We start from the raw sequence: 21978 nt of genomic DNA, 5'->3' as shown, positions 1-21978 counted from the left end.
GAGAGACATCCCGCAGCGGCTCGAAAGGTGGTTTCTGAAGAGCCGTTAGCACCCTGTTAATATCCCAGGGTTCCAGCGGACGCTTGTAAGGTGGGACTATGTGGCAAACTCCCTGCAGGAACGTGCGGACCTGCGGAAGCCTGGCTAGGCGCTTTTGAAAAAACACGGAGAGCGCCGATACTTGGCCCTTGAGAGAGCCAAGTGACAAACCCTTGTCCATTCCGGATTGAAGGAATGAAAGAAAAGTGGGTAAGGCAAACGGCCATGGAGTAAAACCGTTATTAGCGCACCAGGATAGGAAGATTCGCCAAGACCTATAATAGATCTTGGCGGACGTAGGCTTCCTGGCCTGTCTCATGGTGGCAATGACATCCTGAGATAACCCTGAAGACGCTAGGAGCCAGGACTCAATGGCCACACAGTCAGGTTGAGGGCCACAGAATTCAGATGGAAAAACGGGTCTTGTGACAGCAATCTGGGCGGTCTGGAAGCGCCCACGGTTGACCCACCGTGAGATGCCACAGATCCGGGTACCACGACCGCCTCGGCCAGTCTGGAGCGACGAGAATGGCGCGACGGCAGTCGGACCTGATCTTGCGTAACACTCTGGGCAGCATGGCCAGAGGAGGAAACACATAAGGCAGTCGAAACTGCGACCAATCCTGAACTAACGCGTCCGCAGCCAGAGCTCTGTGATCCTGAGACCGTGCCATGAATGCCGGGACTTTGTTGTTGTGCCGTGACGCCATGAGATCGACGTCCGGCGTTCCCCAGCGGCGACAGATCTCTCGAAACATTCCCCCGCGTCCATGCCCTGACGACTGAGAAAATCTGCTTCCCAGTTTTCTACGCCCGGGATGTGAACTGCGGAGATGGTGGAAGCTGTGGCTTCCACCCACTGCAGAATCCGTCAGACTTCCTGGAAGGCTTGACGACTGCGAGTGCCGCCTTGGTGGTTGATGTATGCGACGGCAGTGGCGTTGTCCGACTGGATACGGATCTGCCTGCCCTCCAGCCACCGATGAAAAGCCAATAGGGCTAGATACACTGCCCTTATCTCCAGAATATTGATCTGAAGGGAAGACTCTATCGGAGTCCAGGTTCCCTGAGCCCTGTGGTGGAGAAAAACCGCTCCCCACCCTGACAGGCTCGCGTCCGTGGTGACCACAGCCCAGGTTGGGGGTAGGAAGGATTTTCCCTGCGACAGAGAGTTGGGAAGGAGCCACCACTGAAGTGACGTCTTGGTTGCAAGGGAAAGAGAGACGTTCCTGTCGAGGGAAGCCGAACTCCTGTCCCATTTGCGGAGAATGTCCCATTGGAGTGGCCGAAGATGGAATTGCGCGAACGGGACTGCCTCTATAGCTGCCACCATCTTCCCCAGGAAGTGCATGAGGCGCCTTAAGGGGTGTGACTGACTCCAAAGAAGGGATTGCACCCCTGCCTGCAGAGAAAGCTGTTTGTCTCTCGGAAGCTTGACTAACGCTTGCTGGGTATGAAACTCCATCCCAAGGTACGTCAGTGATTGGGTCGGTGTCAACTTGGATTTCGGGAAGTTGATGATCCACCCGAACCGCTGGAGAGTCGCCAGAGCGACAGATAGACTTTGTTGACACGCCACCCGAGACGGGGCCCTGACTAGGAGATCGTCCAAGTAGGGAATCACCGAGTGGCCCTGAGAATGCAGGACTGCCACAACGGATGCCATGACTTTGGTGAAAACCCGTGGTGCTGTCGCCAAGCCGAAAGGCAATGCCACGAACTGGAGGTGTTCGTCCCCGATGGCGAAACGCAGGAAACGTTGATGCTCGGGTGCGATCGGTACATGGAGATAAGCATCCTTGATGTCGATCGATGCTAGGAAGTCTCCCATTTACTAAGGCGTCCCCCTCAGGTGTATCAAGGTTAAGGGCGACGTGCCCTGAGCTGCGACATCCGCCTCGTCCTCCAGAGAGTCCTCAAGCTGGGATCCCGAGCAGCGAGAGGAAGTCGGGGAAGAGTCCCAGCGAGACCGCTTAGCCGGTCGGGGGCTGCGGTCCGGGCAGGAGTCCTCCGCCTGAGACCGAGGGGCCAACCTATGAGCGCGCTGTGGCGCGGACCGAGAGGGGCCTGGAGGCGACGAGCCAACAGGGGCCGGGGCCTGTGAAGGGTCCGGTGTGGACTGCAAAGCCTCTAGCAGCTTAGAAGACCATTTGTCCATAGACTGTGCAATGGATTGAGAAAGAGACTCAGAGAGTTTCTCAGCAAAAGAGGCGAACTCTGTCCCTGCAGCCTGGTCAGGGGGAGCAGGGGGGTCTACATGAGCCGAGGGGCCCACCAGTGTCCGAGGCTCCGGCTGAGCAAGCGAAACAGGGGTCGAGCATTGCTCACAGTGAGGGTAGGTGGAACCCGCAGGTAACATAGCCCCACAAGAGGTACAGGCCGCAAAAAAACCCTGTGCCTTAGCAGCTTTGCTCCTTGTGGACGACATGCTGTTGTCTCCTAGGAGAGTGATCACTGAGGGTATATGGGAAAGGGGTATACAGCCCACCGAACAGATAGATATAGATATATACGTATCTAATCCGGCACCCTAGGGGGACCAGCACCGGGTGACCGGTGTGGCTTACCGACCGCTAACGAGCGGAGTGTGTCCTCCAGATTCCCTGTCTTGGATCCCCCGGAGCTGCAGAGCTGTTCACTGAGAATCCTCCACCGGCAGAATGCCAAAAAATGGCTGCCGGAGCTCTCAGGGAAGGAGTGGAGCCGTGGGCGGCGCCAGCAAAAGTGCGGGAATCTGGGGTCCCCACAGTGATCAGTGAGGGGGGAGGAAACATGCAGGATGCTCCAGCCCTCACATCCGACGTCAGGTCGGTAATCCCGCCCTTACCCCTGACAGGCAGGCCCGGGGGTGGGATTTTTGCGACTAGGCCGCGATGAAGCCGGGGACTAAATTTGAGACTGCGCCCGACAAGCAGGCACGGTCGGCGCGGAAGTCCGCCGGCCTCCTGAATTCAGCAGCTGCCGCGGCTTCCGGGAAGAAGGTGCGCTCCCTGCACAGTCCCCTATGGGGACACAGAGTACCTTTGAGTTGCAGGGCCCGGTCCCTGAGGTTGAAGAGGCTCCGGTCCGGCAGGTTCCCACAGGGGCTGCGGATGGAGCACGGTCCCAGTAAATGGATGACCGCTTAGGATCCCACTTCTCCCAGAGCCGCTTAAGGGATGGTGAAGGAGACGGCATGTGGCTCCAGCCTCTGTACCCGCAATGGGTACTTCAACCTTAACAACACCGCCGACGAAGTGGGGTGAGAAGGGAACATGCCGGGGGCCCCGTGGGGGCCCTCTTTTCTTCCAACCGACATAACTAAGTTGAGAATGCATGAGTGGATGTGTGCCTCCTTCCACACAAAGCATAAAACTGAGGAGCCCGTGGTCCACGGGAGGGTGTATAGGCAGAGGGGAGGGGTTACACTTTTAAAGTGTAATACTTTGTGTGGCCTCCGGAGGCAGAAGCTATACACCCAATTGTCTGGGTCTCCCAATGGAGCGACAAAGAAATAGGAACTGACGTCAGGTACTCGTGGACTCGAAGCGCCAGAGATTACAGCGAAACGGCCGTCGTCCACGTGCTCCGTGCACACCTCTCCCCCACTGCCGCAACCTGTAATCCGATGTGGAAATAAATTCCCGTTACAGCAAGTCTTGGTGAGTGCCTTTCGTTCTTATGGATTCTGCAACATTTGAAGTCTCTTTGAAATGAGCACCACGCACTGATTGTTTCACTACAGCCATATAGTGTGGGCTCTAGGAGCAGACAGATAACTTGCAATAGACCTGCTCAAAACTTAATTGGAGTGAGCCAGATGAAGTGTTAACTGTTTAGTGCCCAGTTTTTCTTTCTATTTTGTTGCTAATACTGTCTGGTCACTTGGTTCTTAGACACTACATGATGGATTGGCTTGGAAAGGTAATGTTACCTGAATGGATCTTGTGCCAGAAAACATTTCTTTTAGACTGCTGAAAACTTGCTGGACAAGATAATGGGAGGCTTCCCAGACATACTCCTAGGAGGAGAGAGAAACTATTCATTTATTGGGGCAGATACAATGATTCAGTCACAGAGAGAACAGAGTTCCATATCTAGGCCCAGATTCATCACTTCTGGGTTTTCACTTTTCCTTTTATGCAAATTCTTCAAAATAGCAGATGCAGTTCTTGAATTTTGCACAAAGTCAAAAATGCTTTGTCTTTATCCTTTATTTTACTTTTTAGAGAAAAAAAAAAAAGTTGTAATTTAGGCAAAAATGGAGCAAAAGTTGTGCCAAAATAATCTGGGCACATTCAATTACTTGGAAGCGTGGTGTAACTGGAGTACATTAGAGACTTTCCAAAAAGTGAAAAAACCTGGATACCATAAACTTCGCTTACAATGGCAAACTAAAATGCATGAGCACATATCAAAAAGACTTAAGAAGTGGAAATAGAAAGATTAACAAGGTGCAAACAAAAATAGAAAAAAGAAAAAAAAAAGCACAAAACACTACAAACAGAAAAAAACAGGCAATAATGAATCCGGCCCATAATCTTTTATACACTTGTCACACATTTTCTATTACACTATCCTCGATTCCCTACAAACCTGTGGGAAAGAATCCAACTCTCGTAGTCTTTTTTCAATCTGAAGCCTTCCTCCATATCGAGTCACTCCATACACCACAGTCATCACAGTCTGCTTTACCACTTTACGTCCAATAAACTTTTCAAGAACCTGAGCAATTTTAATTCCTTTCTTGGCATCAATCTTACGGAATTCCTCAACCTGATGACAAAAGGTGGAAATGAACATGTGAAAATCATCATATATATTACTAGTATCATCCACAATAGTCAATGATACATTACCTGCTGAGCAACCCCGCTATACACATCCTGAGGGGTCTCACTGGGCATTAGGTTTACAGACCTGGCTCCAATTTCATCTCTTCCAAGGGCAGCGTAATGCTGGAGACCATTACAAGATCCATCCTGAAGGAACCATTTGTATGAAAATTATTCAGAATTAATAAAATAATCCTAAAATATCCTTTAACTACATAAACAGTAAAAAACTGAAAAGCGATAGTGTTGGCCCCCTTAAAAATAGTCTTGGTGAAATGGTGGAGGGGGATGAGGGTAAAGCCAACCTGCTGAATGACTTTTTTTCTACGGTTTTTATACAAGAAAATGCCATGGCAGATGACATGACCAGTGATACCATAAATTCACCCTTGAGTATTACCTGCTTAACCCAGCTGGAAGTACGCCGCCGCCTCGAAATCACTAAGGTTGACAAATCTCCGGGCCCGGATGGCATACACCACAGAGTACTACAGGAATTGAGTTCTGTGATAGATAGACCACTATTTTTAATCTTCTCAGATTCCTTAATAACAGGGTCGGTACCGCAGGACTGGCGCATAGCAAATGTGGTGCCAATATTCAAAAAGGGGACAAAAACTGAGCCGGGAAATTATAGGCCGGTAAGTTTAACCTCTACGGTTGGTAAAATCCTTGAGGGTTTCTTGAGAGATGCTATACTGGAGTATCTCAAGAAAAATAACCTTATGACAGAGTATCAACATGGGTTTATGCGGGATCGATCCTGTCAAACTAATTTGATCAGCTTCTATGAAGAGGTAAGTTCAAGCCTGGACCAGGGAAATGCAGTGGATGTTGTGTATATGGACTTTTCAAAAGCTTTTGATACGGTGCCACACAAAAGGTTGGTACATAAAATGAGAATAATGGGGATAGGGGAAAATATGTGTAACTGGGTTAAAAACTGGCTCAGTGATAGGAAACAAAGGGTGGTTATTAATGGTACGTACTCGGACTGGGTCTCAGTTCATAATGGGGTACCACAGGGGTCAGTATTGGGCCCGCTTCTTTTCAACATATTTATAAATGACCTTGTTGGGGGCATGCGGAGTAGAATTTTAATATTTGCAGTTGATACTAAACTCTGCAGGGTAATCAATACAGAGGAGGATAATTTTATATTACAGGGAGATTTATGTAAATTGGAGGATTGGGCTGAGAAGTGGCAATTGAAGTTTAATGTAGATAAATGTAAGGTCATGCACTTGGGTAGAGGAAATAACATTTATGATTATGTACTTAATTGTAGAACACTGGGTAAAACAGACACAGAAAAAGACTTGGGTGTATGGGTGGATGGTAAACTTCACTTTAGTGGACAGTGTCAGGCAACTGCTGCCAGGGCTAATAAAATAATGGGATGTATTAAAAGAGGTATAAGTGTTCATGAAAAAAATATAGTTCTACCTCTGTACAAGTCACTAGTGCGACCGCACTTAGAATACTGTGTACAATTCTGGTCACCGATATATAAGAAGGACATAGCTGAACTGGAGAGGGTGCAGAGAAGAGCCACCAAGATTATTAGAGGAATGGGTGGGCTGAAATACCAAGACAGGTTATTAAACTTGGGGTTATTTAGTTTGGAAAAACGAAGGCTTAGGGGGGATCTAATCACAATGTATAAATATATGAGGGGACAGTATAGAGACCTTTCCAAAGATCTTTTTACACCTAGGCCTGCGACTGGAACACGGGGGCATCCGCTACGTCTTGAGGAAAGAAGGTTTAATCATAATCACAGACGAGGATTCTTTACTGTACGAGCAGTGAGACTATGGAACTCTCTGCCGCATGATGTTGTAATGAGTGATTCCCTACTAACATTTAAGCAGAGCCTGGACGCCTTTCTTGAAAAATTTAATATTACCAGTTATGTATATTAGATTTTATGACAGGGTGTTGATCCAGGGAACTAGTCTGATTGCCGTATGTGGAGTCAGGAAGGAATTTTTTTCCCCATTGGAGCTTATTTGCCACATTGGGGTTTTTTTGCCTTCCTCTGGATCAACATGTTAGGCTACGAGTTGAACTAGATGGACTTAGGCTATGTGCGCACTAGAAATGTGAAGTTTCTCAAGAAAATTTCTTGAGAAACTTCTGCCAGTGAAAGATTTCCGGACCTGCGGAAAAAATCCGCACCAAATCCGCATGCGTTTTTGCCGCGGATTTGCCGCGAATTTGCCGCGAATTTGCCGCGGATTTACCGCAGGTTTGTCCCTGCAATAAATAATAAAGATAATCGATAGACAGATAATGGATAGAGGGAAAGATGGATAGATGAATAGATAGATAGATAGAGGGATAGATAGATGAATAGATAGATAGAGGGATAGATGGATAGATAGATAGATAGATAGATAGATAGATAGAGATAGATAGATAGATAGAGGGATAGATAGATAGATAGATAGATAGATAGAGGGATAGATAGATAGATATAGAGGATAGATAGAGGGATAGATAGATAGATAGATAGATGAGAAAAACCTATATAATGTTCCACCTCCCTGCATTTTCTAAGCTGGCACCCTTTAGTGACTTTCATGTGGCACTTAGGCTACTTTCACACCTCCGGTTTTTGCTATGCGGCACAATCCGGCACTTTGCATGAAAATCGCAACCGTTTTTTTTTGCTGCCGGTTGCGATTTTCCTGCATAGACTTTAATTAGTGCCGCATTGTGCCGCATGGCCTTGCGTTCCGTCCGTTTTTTGCCGCATGCGGCAGATGTAGCCGATGCGGCGGCCGGATGGAACGTTGCCTGGCACGTTTTTTCGTGCGGCAAAAAAAACCGCATCGCGCCGCATTCGGCCGATGCGGCACATTTTTCAATACATGCCTATGGCGGCCGGATGCGGCGCGATGCGGCAATAACCGCATCCGGCCGCCGCATGCGGTTTTTGCCACTGCGCATGCTCAGTAGCATGCCGCAAGCGGCAAAAACCGGACTGGCCGCAAAGGAAAAACCTATGCAAAGGATGCGGTGTTTTCACCGCATCCGTTGCATAGCTTGCACAGCCGGATTGAGCCGCAGAGCTCAAGCCGGATGTGTGAAAGTAGCCTAAAGGGTGCTTAGCCTTGTATTTAGCCATAAAATAAATAAATAATTAAAAAAAAATGACGTGAGGTCCCCCCATTTTTTGTAGCCAGCTAGGGTAAAGCAGACGGCTGCAGCCTGCAGACCACCGCTGGCAGCTTCACCTTGGCTGATAATCCAAAACAGTGGGCACCCCACGCTGTTATTTTAAATTATATAAATAATTTAAAACAAAAAACGTGGGGTCCCCCCCATATTGGATCACCAGCCAAGGTAAAGCGGACAGCTGGGGTCTGATATTCTCAGACTAGGGAGGTCCACTGTTATTGGACACTCCCCAGCCTAAAAATAGCAGGCCGCAGCCGCCCCAGAAGTGGCGCATCCATTAGACGTGCCAATCCTGGCGCTTTGCCCCAGCTCATCCCGCGCCCTGGTGCGTTGGCAAACGGGGTAATATATGGGGTTGATGCCAGATGTGTAATGTCACCTGGCATCAAGCCCTGGGGTTGGTGAGGTCAGGCGTCTATCAGATACCCGACATCACCAACCCAGTCAGTAATAATTAAAAAATAGACAACAAAAAAAGTTTTATTTGAAAAAACACTCCCCAAAACATTCCCTCTTTAACCAATTTATTGAAAAGAGCACAATCAATTCCACGTCCGGCGTAATCCAATAAGGGGAGGGGGCACGGCGATCCATACTATAGTCGCTGTCCCAGTCAATGAAGAACAGAATGTTCCCCATTGGCTGGGAGAGCAATGCAGTGACCTGAGCTAACATCAATAGGTCAGCTCAGGTCACTGCAGGGGATGACGAGCGCTGCCATCAGGAGCATAGATGAGATCATTACCTTCTGTGATCATCTCCTGTACTGCTGACGTCAGCGCTGTCACTGACTTATCGCGAGAGCCCGTGACGTCACCGCTAGTGACAGTCTCGGGCCGCTCGCGAGTCGGCCCTAGACAGCAGTGACAGCGCTGACGTCAGGAGGCAGGAGATCGTCACAGCAGGTAATGATCTCACCTCCTGACAGCAGCGATCGTCATCCCCGCGGCTCCCAGCACTGCAGGATGTCCGTGTCTGCCTGCGCTGCCGCGTGACAGGCTGCTGACACTGCGGGCAGACACTGACACCCTGCAGTGCAGGCAGCCGCGAGGCCGGAGCAGGACACACACTGCACAGACACCTGGAGGTCGCACGGAAGTGCTTCTGTGCGGCGTCCAGGGAGTGCGACGTGTGTTTACTCTGCTCCTCTTCCTGGCATAATGACATCGCTTCCTGCAAAACCGCAGGCAGCGATGGGCATTACCGCAGGTAAATCGCGGCTATTCCGGTGGTATACCGCACATCATTGCTACCTGCGGAATACCCCCGGAATACCCCCGGTACCTGCGGAAATTAATGGACATGCACATTTTCTCAAGAAAGTTTCTCGAGAAAATTTTCTCAAGAAATTTTCTTGAGAAAAATCCGCACAGTGCGCACAGCTATTTTTTTTTCTCATTGAATTTCATGGGAAATGTCTGCACAAAGATTGCAGACATTTCTCAAGAAATTTCCGGGGCAAATCCGCGGGTAAATCCGCGGGAAAAACGGTCTAGTGCGCACATAGCCTTAGAGCCTCCCATCAACCTTAAAAACTATGATACTATGAAAACAGTAGAGACTGAAACACAAATGTGGTAAAATGATGAAATGAGTGAAAGATAATCATCATCAAACATAGCTGACCTCATAAGAAGCCTCAGTGTTGGCTAAAATCCCCGTGATTAATCACCGAGGCCATTACCACAATGACCCGGTTTCATTTAAAAAATAGCTGCCAGAAACATTTTTCTCCAAAACATAAAAAAATATTTTCGAAGAGGCAGGAAACTATTCCCAGTATGCCGAGCACGGTTCTCATTCATCTATCCATCTATACACACGTGCACAGTACTGTGCAAATGTTTTAGACAGTTGTGGATAAAATGCTACAGTGTGAGGATGCGTCACAGGGAATCTACCACCAGGTTTTTGCCACCTAGTCTGAAAGCGTTATAATATAGAGACAGAGACCCTGATTCCAGTGGTGTGTCACTTACTGGGCTGCTTGGTGTAGCTTTGATAAAAATAACTTCTCTAGGGATCTCCTACTGATGACTAGTAAACTTGCTGCCAAGTAGTCATCCATATTCATGAGCTCTGTATAACCTGACTCCCATCACTTAAAGCGAATCTGTCACCAGGTTTTTCCCACCTAATCTGAGAGCAGCATGATGTAGGGGCAAAGATCCTGATTCCAGCGATGTGTCACTTACTGGGCTGCTCAGTGTAGTTTTTATAATATCACTGGTTAATCAATAGTAGAGTATCATTAGAGGACTACGTGACCTGTTTCCAGGGTAGTCCAGCATATGCATGAGCTCTGTGTATCTGCTAGATCTGCAGCAGAGAAAACATTGATTTTATCAAAATGACAGCAAACAGCTCAGTAAGTGACACATCACTGGAATCAGGGTCTCTGGCTCTATATTAGCAAAAACCTGGTGACAGATTCTGTTTAGTGGCAGCTTTCTGGCTCTGCACAGCGTACACAGTTGTCAATCAGTAGCGTGAGCGATGTTGCACAAAGCAACAGAGAAGCATAGTGGAGGTTCCTTGCAAGTTTGTGTAATTTGGTCAGGATTAATGGTGTCCTTAATGCTAAGAAATACAGGCAGATACCGTATTTTTCGGACTATAAGACGAAATTATTATTAATTATTTTTAGGAGGAAAATGTGGGGTGTGTCTTATAGTCCGAATGTAGGGAGCTGTGGGGAGGGAGCGGCTGTGGAGCGGGATCACAGGAGGCAGGGAGGGTCGCTGCTGTAGGAAGCTGGCGGCTGGAGAAACCACGTGTGCCCTCTGTTTAAAGTAAATGAATATTCATTAGCTGCTCTCCGCTCTCTTCAGTCAGTGACTAGAAGCGGGTGTGAGGAGCAGCAAATCAATACTTGTTTAAATTGAACAGTGTGTGTCTGTCTCGCTCCCCATGTCTGTCTCTACGCCTCTCTTACCAGGGTCTGTGGTGTTGTTTATTTAAACTATAAGCTTTATCACCTAAAAACTCTGATTACATCAGAATGCAGGCACCCAGTAATCTAAGTGGCACACCTTGGATTCAGAGTCTCTTTATCTACATCATTCTGCTCTCAGATGAGGTAGCAAAAACCTGTTGATAAAAAGAGAATTTTGTTTACTTACCGTAAATTCTTTTTCTTATAGTTCCATAATGGGAGACCCAGACCATGGGTGTATAGCTTCTGCCTCCGGAGGACACACAAAGTACTACACTAAAAAGTGTAGCCCCTCCCTCCGAGCATATACACCCCCTGGATAACCAAATATAGCCAGTTTAGTGCAAAAGCTGAAGGAGAGTAGTCACCCACAAGTAGAGATAGAGCAAGAACCGGAACAACCGGAGCCTCTGTCTACAACAACAGCCGGTGATAACACGCGGAACAAGAAACTGCCAACAGGCAACAGGGAGGGTGCTGGGTCTCCCATTACGGAACTATAAGAAAAAGAATTTACGGTAAGTAAACAAAATTCTCTTTTTCTTCATCGTTCCTATGGGAGACCCAGACCATGGGACGTCTCAAAGCAGTAAACAGAAAACTAAATAAACAAATAAATAAATAAATAAACAGAAAACTGAGAAGTAGGCGGAGCCTAACTTCACAAATGGGCGACAGCCGCCTGAAGGGTGCGTCTGCCCAAGCTCGCATCTGCCGAAGCATGAGCATGCACTTGGTAGTGCTTCGAAAAGGCATGCAGACTAGTCCAAGTGGCAGTCTGACAGACCTGGTAAGCCGTAGCCTGGTGCCTGAAACCGAAGAGGCACCGACAGCTCTGGTCGAGTGTGCCTTGATCCCCGGCGGGGGAAGCACTCGAGTACACTGGTAGGCATCGGAAATGGCCGACCCAATCCAACGAGCTAGGGTCGGCTTAGAAGCCGAGAGGCCCTTACGCCGACCTGTGGTCAGCACAAAAAGAGAGGTGCACCGCCTAAGAACAGCGGTGTGAGACACATAGATCCGGAGCGCCCGCACCAGATCCAGAGTATGCAACGCTTTTTCAAAGCGATGAACAGGAGCCGGACAAAAGGAAGGCAGGGAAATGTCCTGGTTAAGGTGGAAGGAGAAACCACCTTAGGGAGGAAGTCCGGAGTCGGACGGAGAACCACCTTGTTTTGATGAAAAACCAAAAAAAGTGACTCCGAAGAGAGTGCAGCCAAATTAGAGACTCTCCCGAGGGAAGTTATGGCCACTAGAAAGACCACTTTCTGTGAAAGACGAGACAAAGAAACCTCCCTAAGAGGCTCAAAGGGGGGTTTCTGGAAGCCGTGAGGACCAGATTAAGGTCCCAGGGATCCAAAGACCGCCGGTAAGGCGGCGTGATGTGAGATGCGCCCTGTATGAAGGAGCGCACCTGAGCCAGCCGGGCGATACGCCGCTGGAACAACACTGGCCGAGCCGAGACCTGTCCCTTGAGGGATAGTCCTAGCTGCAGACCGGACTGTAGGAGGGACAGGAGGGTCGGCAAGGAAGAAGGCCAAGAAGCATGGCCGGAAGGGTGACACCAGGACAGGAAAATTCTCCAGGTCCTGTGATAGATTTTGGCCAAGGAATACTTCCGAGCCCGAGTCATAGTGGAGATGACTTCAGGAGGGATACCAGAAGTCGTCAAGATCCAGGACTCAAGAGCCACGCTGTCAATCTGAGAGCCGCAGAATTCTGGCGGAAAGACGGACCTTGTGAGAGAAGGTCTGGACGGTCCGGGAGATGCCACAGCACCTCAACGGACAGATGGAGCAGGTCAGGGTACCAAGCTCGCCAGGGCCAGTCTGGAGCAATGAGAATGACCCGACTGCCCTCCATTCTGATCTTGCGCAGGACTCTGGGCAAGAGCTAGAGGGGGAAACACGTAAGACAGACGAAACTGGGACCAATCTTGAACCAGCGCGTCTGCTGCAAAGGCCTGAGGACCGTGGGAGCGAAGATCCACTTCCGGAGTGCCCCAAGTGCGGCAGATTGACCGAAACACTGCCGGATGCAGAGCCCACTCGCCGCTGTCCACGGTTTGACGGCTGAGATAATCTGCCTCCCAGTTTTCCACGCCTGGGTTGTGGATTGCGGATGTGGTGGACCTGGAATCCTCCGTCCGCTGAAGGATGCGTTGAACCTCCAACGTTGCCAGGCGGCTGAGTGTCACGCCCTAGTGGTTGATGTAGGCAACCGCTGTGGCGTTGTCTGACTGGACTCGAATGTGCTTGCCCGCCAACTTGGTGAAAGGCCAAGAGAGCTAGACGCACAGCTCTGATTTCCAGCACATTGATCGAGAGGGCTGATTCGGACGGAGTCCAAGTGCCCTGCGCTCTGTGGAGGAGATATACTGCTCCCCAGCCGGATAGACTGGTATCCGTGGTGAGGATCACCCAGGACGGGGCCAGGAAGGAGCGTCCCTGAAGATAGAGGGGCCGAAGCCACCACTGAAGGGAGCCCCTGGTCTGTGGCGACAGAGCTACTAACCTGTGCAAGGAGGAAGTCCGCTTGTCCCAACAGCGGAGAATGTCCAGCTGCAGAGGACGCAGATGGAACTGGGCAAGGGAACCGCTTCCATTGACGCCACCATCTGACCCAGCACCTGCATTAGGTGCCTGATGGAATGACGGCGGGGTCTCAGCAAGGAGCGCACCGCTAGTGAAGGGACTGCTGTTTGACTAAGGGCAGCTTCACAAGTGCCGGCAGAGTCTCGAATTGCATCCCTAGGTCGGAGTCAGAGTGGACTTGGGAAAAAGACAAGCCACCCGAATTGGACTAGAGTGGCGAGAGTGAGCGAAGCACTCCGCTGACTGTCTGCACAGGATGAAGCCTTGACTAGAAGGCCGTCCAGGAAAAGGGATGCCAACCCTTGGAGGTGCAGAACCGCAACCACAGCTGCCATGACCCTGATGAATACTCGAGGGGCCGTGGCTAACCCGAAGGGAAGAGCCACGAATCGGAAATGTTCCTCTCTGATTGCAAAACGTAGCCAACGCTGGTGTGAAACTGCAATTGGCACATGCTTATAGACATCTCTGATGTCGAGGATGCAAGGAATCTCCTTGGGTCATTGAGGCAATGACTGGGCGCAGAGACTCCATGCGAACATGCCGCACCTGAACATGCTTGTTGAGAAGCCTGAGAACCAGGATGGGCCGGAAGGAACCGTCCCTTTAGGGGACTAGGAAGAGATTTGAGTAGAAACCTCTGAACCGTTCCCAGGCGGGAACCAGTACAATTACTCCGTTGGCCTGCAAGGATGCCACGGCCTGAGAGAAGGCGGCGGCCTTGAAGCAGGGGGGAGTTGACAGAAAAAAATCTGTTTGGTGGGCTGGATAGAATTCTATCCTGTAGCCGTGGGAGATGCTATCCCGCACCCACTGATCGGAGACGTGTTGAAAACACATGTCGCCAAGCGGGAGAGCCTGCCACTGACCAAGGACGTTGCTGGCGCGGCCAGATAGTCAAGAGGAGGCTGCCTTAGTGGCAGCAGCTCCTGCGGTCTTCTGAGGACGCGGCTTCGTGCGCCAGTTGGTTTTTCGTCCTTGGCTGAGTTAGTGGACGAGGCCGAGGGCTTAGAGAACGACCAGTTGGAGGAACGAAAGGAACGAAACCTCGACTGGTTCCTGCCCTGGTTCCTGGATTTGGTTTGTGGCATGGAAGTACTCTTCCCGCCAGTAGCCTCCTGAATAATTTCATCCAGTTGTTCACCGAACAGCCTGGGCCCAGCAAATGGGAGCCCAGCAAGGTACTTCTGAAGCGTGTGCCTTCCACTCTCGAAGCCACAAGATCCTGTGGATAGCGAGAGAATTGGCCGAAGCCACCGCAGTGCGGAGCCTCCAGCATGGCAGACATGGCATAGGATGAAAAGGCTGAAGCCTGGAAGTTAAGGCAACCATCTCGGGCATAGAGTCCCTGGTGAGGGAATGCATCTCCTCTAGAGAAACAGAGATGGCTTTGAAAGCCCACACTGCTGCAAAAGATGGGGAGAACGAGGCCCCTGCCGCCTCATATACAGATGGCGGTCAGTGGAATCCTTAAGAGAGTTGCCATCAGCCACTGATACAACTTTCCGGGCTGAGAGTCTAGACACCGGAGGGTCTCCTTTGGTGAATGAGCCCACTCCTTGACCACCTCTGGTGGAAACGGAAAACGGTCATCAGAACTACGCTTTGGGAACCGTCTGTCAGGACAGGCTCTGGGCTTGGTCACAGTGGCCTGAAAACTGGAGTGGTTAAGGAACACACTCCTTGTTCTCTTAGGCAAGGTATACTGATGCTTTTCTGCCAGAGAGGGGAGCTCCCCTGATACAGGCGGATTGAGGTCCAGTACAAAATTAATGGACGCAATCAAATCACTAGCATCTGCGTCACTTTCGGACAGATCAATGAGGTACATGGAGGTAGCTTCCGAGCCCCCAGTAAAGGCATCCTCCTTGTCCTGCGAGTCAGCTCGTGAATCAGAGCCGCAGGCCGAGGAAGGAAGGGGGGACCCTGAGTCTCCATTTTAGGAGGACGGGGTCTGAGCCAGATGAAGAATCCTCTGTGAGCTTTGCTGAGCGAGCCGTAGCAGCAGAAGCGCCCTGAGAAGGGGGCTGATGCATGCTCAGCAGTGTCCGGGACATCTGTCCCCTGGAGAGAGGGATTCTACCCAAGCCGGGGGTTCAGCCACCGGAGCCGGAGCAGCCGGAGGGACCACTGGGGATGAGCCTCCAGGCTGAGGCACCACCATGTTAGAGCAGGCATCACAATGTGGTTATGTGCTCAGTACAGGCAGTACGAGCCTACATGCAGTGCATATTAAGTACAGCCTTGCAGCCTTGCTCCTCGAGTGAGACATGCTGCTGAAGTGGGGGCTCTGAGCCAGAATGACCCCCAGCAGAGTATATACGCAGAGTATATAAGCAGGTCCACAACCGGAGGTTGTGGCTTGCCAGACCGTTAGACATTGGGACATCTCTGTGCCCTCCAGATCCCACAGCCCGGACCCCCAGGGAGATAGCCAGCGCCGATCGCTGTTACAATGTGGTTTATGCAGACATGCATAAGAACGCTGATAAAATGGCGCCGAAGCGAGGAGAGGGGGCGGGGCCTACTCTAAGAGCGGGATCCGGAGGGCCAAGGAGATATACAGGGGAGGGAATATTACCTCCGAGAGGAGTGACCCTCCCCTGTGCCGAACGGCCGCTGGGCGGAGCCGCACTGTCCCTCTGCATGATTGGCATGCAGGGGCAGTGAAAACGAAACTAGGCCTCAGGCGAAGCCGGGGCCTAAATTTAACGATGCGGCCGGCAAGCAGGCACCATCGGCGCGGTTCTCAGGTGAAACCCAGAGAACCGGCCGGAAATGTCACAATAGATACACAGCACACTCTCCCCAACAATAAAGTACAAGGGACCCCCGATAATAACGTCTCAAATACTTAGCTTGTGAGACGCAGGGCCAGGTCCCTGAGGGATGAGTGCTCCGTCCGGCAGGATCCTGAAAGGGCTGCGGATGGAGACCGGTCTCCTGCAAGGCAGGGAGAACCGTGCTGGCTCCCACTTCAAGCCAGAGCCCGAGGGATGGTGAAGGAGCGCGGCATGTAAGGCTCCAGCCCTGAAATCAACCTTAACAACACCGCCGACATAGTGGGGTGAGAAGGGACATGCCGGGAGTCCAGGCTTGGACCAGCTTTTCTTCAAACTCTTTCCAAAAATCAAAATCAGATGAGAATGCATCTGTGGATGTGTGCCTCCTGAACACAAAGCATTGAACTGGCTATATTTGGTTATCCAGGGGGTGTATATGCTCGGAGGGAGGGGCTACACTTTTTAGTGTAGTACTTTGTGTGTCCTCCGGAGGCAGAAGCTATACACCCATGGTCTGGGTCTCCCATAGGAACGATGAAGAAATACCCTTAAAGTCTGCAGACTACTACTTTGCTCTTTTGGCATTTTTAGAGCAAGACACTGGGTCAGAAATGTAGTCCTGTCCTTACTAATAAGATTACAAAAGATGATGTCACTAGTTAAAAGCAGCACAGTCATTTCCTTTGTATCTGAATATTGAAAGCTACCCAATGACCTTTTACCTGGTGAACAGGGAAGTGAGAAATGTATTTTGTAGGATCTGGAGAGCGGGTTGCATTTGCAACTTCCATACAGCACGCCAATGTTTGCCAAGGCTCATCTGCGTCCATCCACCATTTTCGACCCTACGAGAAATATAAAAGGAAAGTGAAAACTTACGAAAAGAAATGATGTGATAGAAAAATAATTGTAACCTCTTCACGACATGACATACTGGGTACGTCATGGATCGTGTCACTGCAATCCCTGCCTGCTGGCGCAGGCAGCGATCTCTGCACATGTCAGCTGATTTGAACAGCTGACATGTGCTGCTATCAGGCACGAGTGGATTCGCTACCCACTTGTGCCTGTACATTCCAGCTGTGGTAAGCATTCACTTACCTGGCGCCATCAGAAGTCACGTGGTGTGATCAACATGACTTCCGATGGTTGTCACGGTAGCACAGGGTCATGTGATAACTCCTGTAACTATCCTGAACCAGTTACTCTCACAGCCGGAAGAGGGCAGTGTGTGAGAGGAAAGCAGCTTTTCTGTAAATCAGTGCAATGCAGCTGTGATCTACAGAACTAAATGAGTGATTTGCCTGCTGATCCTTATTAGTCCCCTAGTGGGACTAGTAATATAAATTAAAAAATTAAAAAAAAAAAAATAAAAAAAACAAAATCTAAAAAAGTTCAAATCAACCCCCCAGTCGTCCCATTGAAAATTAAAGGGTTAAAAAAATAAAACATTTACACACATTTGATATCGCAGAGTTCAGAAATGCCCGATCAAAATAAAAAAATCAATTAATTGATCGGTAAACTGCATAGTGGCAAAAAAAATCCAAAAGCCAAAATTACGTTTTTTGGTTGCCACATATTTTGCACAAGATGTGATAACAGGCGATCAAAATCTAGCATCTGTACAAAAATGGTACCGTTAAAAACCTCGAGACGCAAAAAATAAGCCATCACTGAGCTATAAATCCCGAAAAATTAGAACACTACGGATCGCAGAAAATGGTGCAAAAAGTGCGCTTTTTTGGGACAAACTAGTGAATCTTTCTTTTTTAACCCCTCAGATAAAAATGTTTGGTATCTATGAACTTGCACCAACCTGAGGCATCACACCAACACATCAGTTTTACCATATAGTGAATACAGTGAATACAATATCCCAATAACAGCACTTTTTTTGCAATATTTCCGCACTTGGAAATTTTTTGCCGATTTTCAGTACACTATATGGTAAAACTAATGGTTTCATTCAAAAGTACAACTCGTCTCGCAAACAATAAGCCCTCATGGGGCAAAATTCACAGAAGGAAAAAAAAAAAAAAAAAGTTACGGCTCTTGGAAGAAGGGGAGGAAAAAAGAAAAAAAAAACAAAAACAAAAAAAACCGAAACGGAAACTCGCCCAGGGGTGAAGGGGTTAAAGTTGAAGCTCACAGTCAGAGGTCTGTCTGCAGAGTCCAGTATGTCATCCATAATGTCATCTGCATATTGCTTTCTTTCTTGGAGAGAGCTTTTCTTTTTCAGTCCAGTAAGATTGATGAGATGGGTCTTCAACCAATCCATGCCATTTAGGCCAAGCGGCCTGCCTTCAGCAAAGAGCAGCAAAGCACGCGTCACATCACTGCCTAAGTGGTTAAAATATGGAGGGCAAGGATATGTACGGCCACGGAAGTCCATGTTGTGAGGGAACCAAAAAATCTGATCTCTCAGGTAATTGGCGATAGACAGTTTATAAAGAGAGTCCATTCGCAGGCTATACATTTCAGCCGTTTTCTTCCGGCATCGTGCCTGCTCCTTCTGATGTGACAACTTGTCCCAGGAGCTCAGTGCCCCTGGCTTTTCAGTTGGAAGTGCAGGCGCTTCTGAGATAGGTGGAGGAATGTCCAGCTTTTCACTGCCTTTATCATTGAATATAGACACAATAATATCAAGAAGTGGTTGGTTTATCCGCCATGCACATATTCCAAGCTGGTTAAGAGAATCAAGCACAGGGAACAATTGTCCTGGGGCACTTTTTTCCAAGAGTAATTGATGTTGTACTGCTCCCTCATTGCATCGCATGAGCTTAGCAGGAGAAAGCACATAGGCTCCAAAGCAGGGAGAAGTCCAAGGCAATGGAGGGCATCGCATTGGCATTACAGAGGTTTCAAAAGTAAGAAGGGTCTCCCCAGCATCCAACAATATTTGGCTATAAATTGGATGAGGTTTGATGAGGCCAATCTGTGAACAGAAAATATGGGAAAATCAGAAGTATACAGAGACTGGCCGGCCAAAATCAAGTGACATTTGGTAGCATGTGCTTTACATGGAGAATGGGGAGCATTCAATGACTGCTACATGGGATCACACCTTATAGGTTAGTGGCATTAGGTCATTCTATGGATGCTGACAATTAAAGAGGTATTCTTAGACATGAAAGGTCTCTCCTAGCCAAAGGATTGGGGATAACTGACTGGTTGCTGGGGCTTCCCCCTCATGATCAAAAAAAATGGGAAGTTGCCAAGTACAATGCTCAGCAATTTCAAGGTTCATTGTGGTCCTTAGCAGTTGGACCCCCACTGATCAGTACCTTTGGAGATTACGTTCAATTCTGGGAATACCCTTCTTAAGTGATGAGTTGACATATATATCCGTCACACCTTTGATTGGGCGATGAGTAGAGGATACTGTGACGGCAAATGGACAGGATTTTTTTTTTCCATGTTGTCTGCATTTTGTACACTTAGTATTCTTATAGAGAAAGCACATTTACAACAAATATTAACACAAGCAGAAAGTTAGACAAACATACCTGGCGTGTGCTGCGGAAGGAATACATATGGTACAGCACTGGTATGAGTTTGGGGTCACTCCGAGGACTAAACATGTTATTTTTTAATTTTATTGTTTGGACCAATAACTCTACCATGTGTGTTCCCAACTGCACCAATAGTGACCGAGGCCAAAGGGAGTGCACACGTGGTGAACATGAGCCTCCAAATTTTTCATGTTCCAAGTTGTCCCACAATTCCCTTGGAAGGATGCTAGAGGTCTGTACAGGAAACAAAAGGTTACGGTTAATATCTGCTACAAGGTAAACTCTTATTGACCTTCACACCCTGCCTATATGTAACCATCAGAAGAAATAAATCTTACCTGTCCTTCTTTGGATAATAATTGGCTGTATTCCTTATACAAGTAGCGAATTCTGTCCATGTGACTTCCCTGCAATTGTCTCCGGATTGAAAACCTGTTGTAGATTTTCATCCCAATATCTTGAGACAGCAACAAAAATGATTCTCCGGTAGGCTGAATCTTGGACAAGGTCTAAGCAGAAGTGAACAATATAGTATAGGAATATAAGATTGTATATAGGTGCAAGACTAGCCCTGATTAGATTCGACATTGCTCATTTGTGGAATTCTATGTATTCTGAGATCCAACGCAGATGAAGCTTAGTATTAATGGTCCTACTTAAGACGTTCTACTCAAGGCTCTCAGCAAGCCTCCGCACCATGGGGATCTCCTTTATTTGTAATTATGCGTTTCCTAGTACGATATTCCCCATGTATTGTCAATTCACTAAAAAAAAAAAAAAAATGGGGCATTGCCAGGCAGGCAGTTAAATAAAATATCTCTTATAAAAGCACCAATGCAGTGTTTTTTTTTTCCTATTCCACCACCAGAGTGGTATAACTAATGCATGTTCCCTGACTTAGTAAAATAGTTACCAGCCACCCTCTGCTTCCGTTTTTGATGCTACTCCGGTTGTTTTCTACGAGCTGTGATCTGCTAGATCACTCCAATGTATGCTGGATGAAATGGAAGTCACTTTCAATGTAACTCTATGAGAGCCAGATCAATGCTCTCATAGACTTTCATTGAGTTTCTGACTGTTATCTCTGACTTCCATCCAGTCAGGAGCTGTGGTCACAAGATGGCAGAACGGGACCAGAGTGGCACCAGGAAGAGCAGAAGACTTGCTCGTTCTTGTCAATTCCACCTCAAAAACATCGAGAATTCGACCTTTTCTTACCGTTGACTCTGCAAAAACTCTTACTGTCGCTCTCATTCATTCTCGCCTGGATTATTGTAATTCTTTACTAATTGGTCTCCCTGTTACTATTCAAATGATTTTTATTAGGTTTTGTAGTTAACAAATCTTGAAATCATGCGTTACAAAATTTAAGGACGAAAACACTAACTATATTCGAGAAATACAAGGTCTCCCTGTTACTAAACTCTCCAATCCATTCTGAATGCCGCAGCCAGGATCATTTTCCTCTGCAACTGCTTAACTGATGCCTCTGCTCTTTGCCATTCATTGCACTGGTTGCCCATCCGCTACAGAATCCAACATAAACTGATCACTCTCACTCACAAAGCTCTACACGGTTCCACACTCCCCTACATCTCCTCCTTCATCTCTGTCTATCACCCCACCCATGCCCTCCGCTCTCCTAATGACCTAAGACTGACATCCTCAACAATTCGAACCTCCAACTCCCGTCTTCAAGATTTCTCACGAGCTGCGCCTATGCTCTGGAACACACTACCAAGATACCAAGCAATACGATTAATTCCCAACATCCACACCTTTATGCGGGCCCTAAAAACGCATTTCTTTAGGCTAGCCTATCACCTCACTGCCCTGATCTAATCTAGTCTCTTTCTGCCCTTCATAAAATTTACTTCCAGTTCTCGTCCCCTGTACCTGTATAAATTCTGGCCAATGACCAGTCCATGCAGCTGGTTTTGAATCCCCTATTAAATCGATGGCTGGACCATATATGACAAGCTTTTCTCCCCCCCCATTCACCTTTTGTGTCTCCCCTATTTCCTCATAGACTGTAAGCTTACGAGCCGGGCCCTCACTGCTCCTAGTATCTTAACTTTATTATTTTGTATTGTCTCATATCGTCTGTACATG

General features: G+C 48.4%; 1 protein-coding gene across 1 annotated transcript in view; it reads right to left on the bottom strand.

The window, feature by feature from the left end:
• Window positions 1-21978, bottom strand: part of POLRMT (RNA polymerase mitochondrial) — a 95131-nt gene that overhangs the window by 32119 nt on the left and 41034 nt on the right. Inside the window, exons 8-14 of the mRNA XM_075352851.1 lie at window positions 20205-20375; window positions 19861-20100; window positions 18504-19289; window positions 17074-17196; window positions 4878-5000; window positions 4615-4794; window positions 3953-4039 (exon numbers count right to left, since the gene is read on the bottom strand). Coding sequence (XP_075208966.1) covers window positions 3953-4039; window positions 4615-4794; window positions 4878-5000; window positions 17074-17196; window positions 18504-19289; window positions 19861-20100; window positions 20205-20375 — 1710 coding nt within the window. The remainder of the gene's footprint in view (window positions 1-3952; window positions 4040-4614; window positions 4795-4877; window positions 5001-17073; window positions 17197-18503; window positions 19290-19860; window positions 20101-20204; window positions 20376-21978) is intronic.

Source organism: Anomaloglossus baeobatrachus, chromosome 1 (assembly GCF_048569485.1).
Source record: "Anomaloglossus baeobatrachus isolate aAnoBae1 chromosome 1, aAnoBae1.hap1, whole genome shotgun sequence".
In the NCBI taxonomy this organism is placed as follows: domain Eukaryota; kingdom Metazoa; phylum Chordata; class Amphibia; order Anura; family Aromobatidae; genus Anomaloglossus; species Anomaloglossus baeobatrachus.
The sequence above is the reverse complement of the archived record's forward strand: the minus strand, read 5'-3'. Positions and strand labels throughout refer to the sequence as shown.